The sequence below is a fragment of the Xiphophorus hellerii genome, chromosome 6 (genome assembly GCF_003331165.1).
Source record: "Xiphophorus hellerii strain 12219 chromosome 6, Xiphophorus_hellerii-4.1, whole genome shotgun sequence".
In the NCBI taxonomy this organism is placed as follows: domain Eukaryota; kingdom Metazoa; phylum Chordata; class Actinopteri; order Cyprinodontiformes; family Poeciliidae; genus Xiphophorus; species Xiphophorus hellerii.
The window spans coordinates 137170-148042 of record NC_045677.1 but is presented as its reverse complement, the minus strand read 5'-3'; the positions used below and the strand labels follow the sequence as shown (position 1 = coordinate 148042).

Genomic DNA, 10873 nt, shown 5'->3' with positions numbered 1-10873 from the left:
TTGTTCGATAAACAAGAGCATCATGATGAGAGTAATCAAGAGAAACTTTATTTGTCATGATTAGCAGATTTTAAAGAAGCAAAACAAAACTGTTTGGTTTAATTCTGCAAAAAAACGGCGAGGGATCGTGTCCTGTTCCTACTAAAACATACAGATATTATTTGTGGAAGTAAGTTATTGTGTGATCATTTATTGGTGGTTTTTAGGCTCAATCAAACTCAAAAAACGGTTGGAAGTTTCATTACCTGTTCATGAAAAAGATGTAATGCATTATGAGAGCTAGTAAGTACATTTGACTCAGCAGGGTTTAATTCTAAATCTGATGTAATGTCAATAAAAGATTCTAAATAGTTCATTGCTGTAGATTAAAAAAAACAGCAAATTCATAAATTCTTTAGGCTTGTGCAAGATTTTAAACTGTTACATTTAAGACAAACATCAGGTTGGTTAACTGCTAGCCTCCAGTGCTAAGATGACTAATCATGTGGTCAAAAGGGTAAAAAATACTGGTGTTGTATCACAAGTTGAGCTGGAGTGAAATAGGAGGAGTAAGTTTCTCTAATGCCGGGAAATGACACCAAACTTTTAGTTAACTTTTCATATTTCTGGGAAAACATTGGATTAGAGAATAAATAAAAAAGCTCATTTAATCAAAAGTAGGTCATTTTTAACTATAACAGATCTCAACCAATTACTTTTTTTTTTAAGTCAACACTGTATAAGCACTTCATAATATCTTTAATCTTATAGCAGGATTAAAGCTGCAGTATGTAACTTTTACAAAATTATGTTGTTTTTCACATTTGTAACATTTCAACACATAATAAAAGATTGAGCTTCTCTAACTACCTCCAGTGCTCTTATTGCCATCCAAAGAAAAGCACTGCTTCTGGTCAGAAAGAATCAATAAGAGCCAGGAGGGTCGTGGTGCTGTCAATCAACATCATGTACGCACTGCTCAATGTGCTATTGGCACATTGAGTGGCCAGCAGTGGCCATGCTAACTAGCCTGATCGTTTATGACAGGCTCTGTTGTGGGGAACCAGCTGTAGCCTAGCAGAGAGTAAGGGTGTGAGCAGCCATTACACTGCAGTGATTGACAGTGCTGAGACCCTCTTAGCACTGATTGGTTCCAAGTGGTGCATTTTCTGGTTAGAACTTGGAGAACTGGCAGAAGGCAGAGGAGCTTCACAGATTATCTTTATCATATTAAAATGTTACATTACTAGTGATAGTTTTTTATATTATTTGTTTGTCAGGAGATTATATATTTATTGACATTACATACATTTTGCAAAACTTACATGACTTCTCCAATTTTATTTTCCCTTAATGAACATAAATTATCATACTGACATAACAAAAACAAGAAAAAATGAATACAAATAAATACCTAAATAATAATAATAATAATAATAATGATAATAATAATAAAGGGGTGGGAGGTGGCATTGTGGAGCTAAAATGTAATTATATTTAACATTTTTTATTATTTTTTTTAATTAAACCTAGTCACATGATGGGTCAGTTAAATCATTCTATGCATTATGAAGGCAAAGATTTTATGCATTCCACAAAATTTTGCTGAACTACCCTTCACTGTTAAGGAAATGTTTTCTATCTTCAAAAATATTACTAGTGATAGTTTTAACAAATATGTAAAAAAAAACATTTTTTTTAATAAAAGTTACATTCTGCAGCTTTAATGCTGAACAAGTTTGTTATGGTAGAAAATGGAGTTTGAAGACTTTGCAATATCGTTTATTTAAAGTCAGGTTTACGTTTAAAAGCGTGAAAGAAAATGTGTCCTCACTTTTTCCCCTACATATCCTCATGCTGTTCTCCTATTCAGGACCTTTAACTGTGGAAACCTCACTGCATGGATTTTGGCGCGAGACAAATCTCAGTAAAGTTCAGCTCGCTTAATTTGGCTTAACAGAAAAATCATTAGGAGCTCCAAGCTTTACTAAGTTTAACCAGAGGAAAAACATGACACTTTCAAACATTTACAAGACATTTATGGTGCCTATTTTTGTATTACTAAGATCTGAAATGATTGTTTTTTCAAAATTCAATTCTAATATAACCACCTGTTCTTAAGCAGACATGCTCTGAAACATGGCAAGGTACACTAGCAAACATCTCTGAACACACTTCTTCAGGAAGCTGTAAGATTTCTCAAAGTTAAGGAAATAAAACAGGTGACCCGTGTGTGTGTTCAGTCTTAAAAGGTCACAACTTTGCAGCACAGCAGCACAAACACTTTTGAGCCCACTTGAAATGCCAAATATTTCTTCTAGATGCTTTGTTTCAAGTGTTGGGTTTAAAAGAGTTGCCATAACGACTGCTTCTGGAGTTATGTCTCCATTTATTTTGTCTTGCTCCACCTCCCAGAAGATCCCATGTTGGAGGAGTTTAGTGTGAGACAGATCTTCTCCACCATTTTCAGCTTTTGGAGCAAGATTCCAAATCCTCTCATGGAGGACTTCAGAGGTTTAGGGACACAATGACATAACTGTCCCCTTCACACCTGTCCACCATCATCTAGACCTGTCCCACTCCCTGACCAGTTGACGGACCTCGCTGCTCTGAGGACGCCGGCTTCCTTTCTGTACGTCTTCACCTGTGTGCAGCCAGCGGTACTTCCTCGTGCCTTGCCAGCCTCCTTCTCCTCCCGTCCAGCTCTACTCCCATTTTTGCTCTCACTCTTGTGATTGGTTGGTTTCTCATGGTCTCCTCCTCTCTCACACTGAAGCGGTGCTTCGGTTGCAGCACTGGAAAACGGGTATCCATGTTTGTTCCTTTTCTATTACCCGGATTAAAATACGAACAAACCAAACTTCAGGCAGGTCTCTGTTCCAGCGACCTGAAACAATAACACACATAACATGCAAGGTAGGAAATCTGAAATTAATTTTAAAGCAAAATAAAAAACTTTCATAAGTCATTACAAAAGAACAATATTGTGTTATTTGCTGTGATGAACAGTAATGACAGGATTAGATGCTTCTCACATTCTAGTACTGGGACAGTCCAGTCACTCCATGTTGGTAGGCCCGTTCGCCCTGGTATGTGGAGTCCTGGGACAGAGCCACATCAAACTGGGACTTGAATTCATCTCCTAGGTAACTGTCCTGGAATGGGACAAGTACATCAAGTGGTCAGTTTTTTAAATGTTCAATTCTGGAAGGAATTAACCATGTGTACATCAAAACTCTTCCTGGAAACAGGAAGATGAACAAACCTCAGTTTGTTTCATGTACAGTGGAACCTTAAAATATCATTTTAATTCATTCAAACAGGCAGCTTGTGTCTTGTGAGAAAAAAAAAGTTTCTCCGGATAAAATAATGAAAATTAAAATTGTTCCGTCCAACCCTCAACCACACCTTTGCCAAAACATCCACAGCACTAAAAAGAAATCACATTTTTAGTACAATACTGTTATCCATCTTTTGCAGCAGCATAAGTACTTTTCGTTTAATTGGTGAATGACTTCCCTTCATGTTCCATGTACATATTCTTAGCATTTATAATCCAGAGTCGTAATGCAATGCCACCCAAATAATGATTTCGTACAAGGACTGCAATGTACTGAGCTGAACAGGAACCAACCAAAACCAACAGATTAGAACCAAACTAAAACAGAAAAATGCGCGTTCCCCCTAAACACACTCCCTGATGAAGACACGCACAGGTAAACAAACCCAAAAGAGAAAGTCCATCACATATCCATCGTTGCCGCGCACCACTAAAAATCACAAGAAAGTACAGCTGAGCAGATCAGATTGAAATGAGTCATAATCATAATTACTCACATCACTTGTCCTTATGTGTGAAGAGGAGAACAAAAAGAATCAGAACATACTTAGAGATCAGATCCCTGACACTGTCCGGTCCAGAGCGTTTGCCTCCATGATCTTCCGCTGGCATCATTTCAGCCTAAACTGTCCATAAACTCCATTGCTTTATCCGGCAAAATAAAAATTTTTGCTTCCCCATTGTGCAGAATCCTTAACCTGGCCGGGTAAAGAAGGGAGAACTGGATGCCTGCCTCCCGTAACCTTCGCTTTACCGCATCGAATCCTTTCCGCCTGCGCATGGTGTCTGCCGAGAAATCCTGGAAGAACATGATCTTAGAGTTCTGATGCACCAGGGCTGGTCTCCGCTCCCCGCACGCCGAGCGGCTTCGAGAACCTGCTGTTGATCTCGGTAGTTATAAAATCTGATCAGCACCGGTCTTGGTCTCTGTAGACCCGGGCTGTGGAGCCAGTCTGCGGTGCGTCTTCTCGAGCTTGATCCGGCCGCTCTTGGTCTCAACTTGTAGAAATTCGGGCAGCCATTTTTCAAAGAATTTTAGGGCTCTATCAGCCTCTATGCCCTCTTTTAAACCGAGCACTCGAATGTTCTTTCTCCTGCCTCTATTTTCAATGTCACCAATTCGTTGTGCCATCGTGAGGCCCTCTTTCTCCAACTTTTTTATGCGGGCCATAGCCTGGTCCAGGCCGTCTCCTGAGATGCAATCCTGTCCTCCGCATCTGTAGTGCGTCGGACCAGCTCCCTTATCTCCGTGGCCTGGCTCTTAAGCATATCAGTCAGAATGTCTACTTTCTGGGAGATAACTGATGAAATGTTCCCAGTGATTTCCCCAATAATTTGGCGAAGAGCAAGATCGAGTGGGGTGGCCCCACCAGCCGCTGGCAGCTTAGCAGCTAGCTCCATGTTAGCCATGTTACCTGTGCCAGCCAGTTGAGACTCTACTTCGCAGGTCTTGTTAATTTTCTTTAGGATTTTGGGCGGCATTGTGCTAGAGTGAGTTGGAAGAGTGTTTATCAGCGTTGTATTACCACATTTAGTTGGAAAGTCGTAGTAAGAGGGTGGTATTCTGCTCAAATATAGAATATATGGTGCGCAGTCAACGAAGTCGACCGCTTGCTACGCCCCCATCTCGAACCCTCATATTTTTAATTCTCAACAATCTTGGATTCTTGCATATTGTGTTTTGTTGACATAGGACACCCATTTGGACCACAAGATAGTGAACTTGTTCAGTTGAAAACGAATTCAAAATGTTAATCTTTCCATCTGATAGATTTCATTCACACACTCTTTCCATTCTTCTATAGTGGGAGGCTCAGGGAGAAGCCAGCGTCTGGTGACAGTTTTTTTACAGGCTGTAATTAGTATTTGAAACAGATATTTTGCATTGTCAGGTAGGGATTCTGTGCCACCTAGAATAAAGATAGCGAGTTTAAAAGGTATTCTTATATTCAAGATATTTTCAATATTTTTGTGTATTTCTATCCAATAATGTCTTACAGTCCCAGAATATATGCCAGTGGTTGGGTTCTGTGTTTCCACATTGCCTCCAGCATTTAGGCTGCCCACTGGTACAAGAAAGTTTCTGTTTCTGTGTTATAAAAAATCTAAGCAATCATTTCCAGTTAAATTCTCTCCATAAGTACAAATTGGTACATCTCCAAACTGTCACGCAGTAACTGTTCCATTCTTCTGTGATTTCCATCTTACTCTCCTTTTCCCATTTTGTTTTCACATATAAAGTTGAATGTGTTTTTTTTACTCATAAGGCCCTTGTATAACCGTGATATAATACCTTTTTTGGATTTTGCCTTTTCTGCCATATTTCTTTAAGCACTGGTTCCTGCTCATCTGTATGCCTAATAATTTCCCGATTAAGATAATGAGATACTTGTAGGTATCTATAAAAATCCTGTTTTCCCAAGTTATAACTTGTTTTAAGTGTTTGAAAGTCTTTTATTTGTTCTTTATCAACAAATAAAGAGAAATGTGTTGTTGTCGAGTGTTCAATAAGGAATGGACAACTAAATACTTTTTCACTGAAGTCTGTTCAAAAGCTGTATGCCTTATCTGTCCAGAAACAGTTGCTGTTTTTAAATAAAACAACATCAGCCATTTCTGATGCATGCTAATTATGCTAACAACCAGTCAACACAAGGACAGTCGTCTACCATGCAGAGGTTTGCAGTTAGTTTGCAGGCTCAGCAAAACACCTTTATCTGACAAACTGCCATCCAAGAATCAAGTACAAAAGCAAGTTATTTGCTGGCATCCAAATCAGCCAAGACCAGCAAGCCTTTCTCCGAAAGGGAGTTTCAGGACATAAGATACCTGCTGTCTCCACCATGCACTCTTTTAGAAAGCAAGAACATACTTGAAAAAATGAGTTTATCGTGCCGTGCTGAGCTAATTGATGAAGATTTAGCTAACAAGCTAAACAAAAAGGTGCAGTCATTTACATTATATTCCTTGGCACTAGACGAAAGTAGTGACATAAAGGACACTGCTCAGCCTTTAATTTTTAACAGAGGGATCACTGACAGTTGTAAGATAACAGAGGAGTTTTTGGCCATAGAATCTCTAAGGAGGAAAACACAGAGATAGGACTTGCTTGACAGCGTGTTGCGGGTCATCGAGAGGCACAAGCTACCTTGGAGTACAGTCATGGCCAAAAGTATTGAGAATGACACAAATATTATATTTTCACATGATCTGCTGCCCTCTGGTTTTCATGTGTGTATGTCAGATGTTGTCATCACATACAGAAATACAATTGCAATCATATTATGAGTAACAAAAGCTTTTAATGACAGTTAGAATGAGTTAATGCAGCAAGTCAATATTTGCAGTGTTGACCCCTCTTCTTCAGGACCTCTGCAATTCTCCCTGGCATGCTCTCAATCAATTTCTGGACCAAATCCTGACTGATAGCAGTCCATTCTTGCACAATCAATGCTTGCATTTTGTCAGAATTCCTAGGTTTTCGTTTGTCCACCCGTCTCTTGATGATTGACCACAAGTTTTCAATGGGATTAAGATCAGGGGAGTTTCCAGGCCATGGACCCAAAATCTCTATGTTTTGTTCCCTGAGCCAGTTAGATATCACCTTTGCTTTATGGCAAGGTGCTCCATCATGCTGGAAAAGGCATTGTTCATCACCAAACTGCTCTTGGACGGTTGGGAGAAGTTGCTCTCGGAGGACATTCTGGTACCATTCTTTATTCATGGCTGTGTTTTTAGGTAAGACTGTGAGAGAGCCGACTCCCTTGGCTGAGAAGCAACCCCACACATGAATGGTTTCAGGATGCTTTACAGTTGGCATGAGACAAGACTGGTGGTAGCGCTCACCTCGTCTTCTCCGAACAAGCTGTTTTCCAGATGTCCCAAACAATCGGAAAGGGGATTCATCAGAGAAAATGACTTTACCCCAGTCCTCAGCAGTCCACTCCCTGTACCTTTTGCAGAATATCAGTCTGTCCCTGATGTTTTTCCTGGAGAGAAGTGGCTTCTTTGCTGCCCTCCTTGAGACCAGGCCTTGCTCCAAAAGTCTCCGCCTCACAGTGCATGCAGATGCACTCACACCTGCCTGCTGCCATTCCTGAGCAAGCTCTGCACTGCTGGTAGCCCGATCCCGCAGCTGAAACACTTTTAAGAGACGGTCCTGGCGCTTGCTGGTCTTTCTTGGGCGCCCTGGAGCCTTTTTGGCAACAATGGAACCTCTCCCCTTGAAGTTCTTGATGATGCGATAGATTGTTGACTGAGGTGCAATCTTTCTAGCTGCGATTCTCTTTCCTGTTAGGCCATTTTTGTGCAGTGCAATGATGACTGCACGTGTTTCTTTCGAGATAACCATGGTTCACAGAAGAGAAACAATGATGCCAAGCACCAGCCTCTTTTTAAAGTGTCCAGTGGTGTCATTCTTACTTAATCATGACAGATTGATCTCCAGCCCTGTCCTCATCACCACCCACACCTGTGTTAATGGAGCAATCACTGAAACGATGTTAGCTGGTCCTTTTAAGGCAGGGCTGCAATGAAGTTGAAATGTGTTTTGGGGGATAAAGTTCATTTTCTAGGCAAATATTGAGTTTGCAATTAATTGCTGTTACGCTGATCACTCTTTATAACATTCTGGAGTATATGCAAATTGCCGTTATAAAAACTGAAGCAGTAGACTTTGTAAATATTAACATTTGAATCATTCTCAAAACATTTGGCCATGACTGTACTCTCGCCAATGTTACCACAGATGGTTCACCAAATCTGACCGGCAAAAACATCCGGTTGCTCAGAAGAATCCAGAAGAGGGTGAAAGAGGGCAACCTTGAGCAAGAGGTAATTTTCTTACACTGCATAATTCACCAGGAAGCTCTGTGTAAATCCATATTGCATCTTGACCACGTAGGTAAGCCAGTTGTAAGTCATTAACTTTATTTGAGGGAGGGGACTTCACAATCGTCAATTTATTAAGTTTCTTGAAGAAAGTGACCCTGATCATCAGGACTTAATGTACCACTCCAAAGTCCACTGGTTAAGTTTTGGGGGAAGGATGTTAACAATTTTGGGAGCTAAAACAGGAGATTCTTTCATTTTTGGAGCTACTTGAGAAAGCTGATGATTTTCCTGAGCTAAGTGACACAGACTGGTTTTGTGATTTAGCTTTTGCTGTGGACATACTGACACATATGAACGAGCTGAATGCAAGGGAAAGGCTAGTTTGTGCATGAAATGTACACAAATGTCACAACCTTCGAAGACAAGCTAGTCCTATTCAGAAAGCAAATGTCAAGCAAGTTATTCACTCATTTTCCCACACTGGCTACACTGAAAGAGGCCCCTCGACTCGCGGGGCCTCTTTCAAACCACTGATAAAAAAGAACAATCTGGACAAATCACTACTGCAGACTTACAAGCCGATCTCCAACCTCCCATTCATCAGCAAAGTTCTTGAAAAAGCTGTTTGAACAGTTAAATAGCTTCCTAACTATATCCAACTGCTTTGATGTCTTCCAGTCTGGTTTCCAGTCTCACTACAGCACAGAGACCGCCCTCGTGAAAGTGTTCATCCATCCATCCATCCATCCATCTTCTTCCGCTTATCTGAGGTCTAGTCGCGGGGGTAGCAGCTTCAGAAGGGAGGCCCAGACTTCCCTCTACCCAGCCACTTCTTCTAGCTCTTCCGGGGGAATCCCGAGGCGTTCCCAGACCAGCCGAGAGACATAGTCCCTCCAGCGTGTCCTGGGTCTTCCCCGGGGCCTCCTCCCGGTGGGACGTGCCCGGAACACCTCACCAGGGAGGCGTCCAGGAGGCATCCTGACCAGATGCCCGAGCCACCTCAACTGGCTCCTCTCGATGTGAAGGAGCAGCGGCTCTACTCTGAGTCCCTCCCGGATGACTGAGCTTTTCACCCATCTCTAAGGGAGAGCCCAGCCACCCTACAGAGAAAACCCATTTCGGCCGCTTGTATCCGCGATCTCGTTCTTTCGGTCATGACCCAAAGCTCATAACCATAGATGAGGGTGGGAACGTAGATTGACCGGTAAATCGAGAGCTTCGCTTTATGGCTCAGCTCTCTCTTCACCACGACGGACCGGTACAGCACCCGCTTGACAGCAGACGCTGCGCCAATCCGCCTGTCGATCTCCCGCTCCCTTCTTCCCCCATTCATGAACAAGATCCCGAGATACTTGAACTCCTCCACCTGGGGCAGGACACCCCCCTGACCCGGAGAAGGCACTCTACCCTTTTCCGGCTCAAGACCATGGCCTCGGATTTGGAGGCACTGATCCCCATCCCGGCCGCTTCACACTCGGCTGCGAACCGCTCCAGCGAGAGCTGCAGATCATGACCTGATGAGGCCAGTAGGACCACATCGTCTGCAAAAAGCAGAGATGAGATCCTAAGGCCACCAAATCGGATCCCCTCAACACCTTGGCTGCCCCTAGAAATTCTGTCCATGAAAGTGATGAACAGAATCGGTGACAAAGGGCAGACCTGGCGGAGTCCAACTCTCACCGGAAACGAGCCCGAATTACTGCCGGCAATGCGGACCAGGCTCTGACACTGGTCATACAGGGACCTGACAGCCCGTATCAAAGGGCCCGGTACCCCATACTCCCGGAGAACCCCCCACAAGGCTCCCCGAGGGACACGGTCGAACGCCTTCTCCAAGTTCACAAAACACATGTAGACTGGTTGGACGAACTCCCATGCACCCTCCAGGACCCTGCCGAGGGTGTAGAGCTGGTCCAGTGTTCCACGACCAGGACGAAAACCACACTGCTCTTCCTGAATCCGAGGTTCGACTATCCGACGGACCCTCCTCTCCAGGACCCCTGAATAGACCTTGTCAGGGAGGCTTAAGAGTGTGACCCCTCTATAATTAGAGCACACCCTCCGGTCCCCCTTTTTGAACAGGGGGACCACCACCCCAGTCTGCCAATCCAGGGGAACTGCCCCCGATGTCCATGCAATATTGCAGAGTCGCGTCAGCCAACACAACCCTACAACATCCAGAGCCTTAAGGAACTCCGGGTGGATCTCATCCACCCCCGGAGCCTTGCCACCGAGGAGCTTCTTAACCACCTCGGTGACCTCGTTCCCAGAGATTGGAGAGCCCAACCCAGAGTCCCCAGGCTCAGCTTCTTCAATGGAAGGCATGTTGGTGGGATTGAGGAGGTCTTCGAAGTACTCTGCCCACCGGCCCACAACGTCCCGAGTAGAGGTCAGCAGCACCCCATCCCCACTATAAACAGTGTTGGTGCCGTACTGCTTCCCCCCCCTGAGACGCCGGATGGTGGACCAGAATCGCCTCAAAGCCGTACGGAAGTCTTTCTCCATGGCCTCTCCAAATTCCTCCCACGCCCGAGTTTTTGCCTCAGCAACCACCCGAGCCGCATGCCGCTTCGCCTGCCGGTACCCATCAGCTGCTTCCGGAGTCCCACAGGCCAAAAAGGCCCGGTAGGACCCTTTCTTCAGCCTGACGGCAACCCTCACCGAAGGTGTCCACCAACGGGTTCGAGGGTTGCCGCCGCGACAGGCACCGACAACCTTGCG

General features: G+C 43.7%; 1 protein-coding gene across 2 annotated transcripts in view; it reads right to left on the bottom strand.

The window, feature by feature from the left end:
• Positions 1-26: 26 nt before the first annotated feature.
• Positions 27-10873, bottom strand: part of LOC116721258 (regulator of nonsense transcripts 1-like) — a 29546-nt gene continuing 18699 nt past the window's right edge. For both annotated transcript variants that reach the window (XM_032564876.1, XM_032564877.1), the window contains exons 23-24: positions 3015-3134; positions 27-2866 (exon numbers count right to left, since the gene is read on the bottom strand). In XM_032564876.1, the coding sequence (XP_032420767.1) occupies positions 3018-3134 (117 nt within the window). In that variant the 3' untranslated portion in view covers positions 27-2866; positions 3015-3017. The remainder of the gene's footprint in view (positions 2867-3014; positions 3135-10873) is intronic.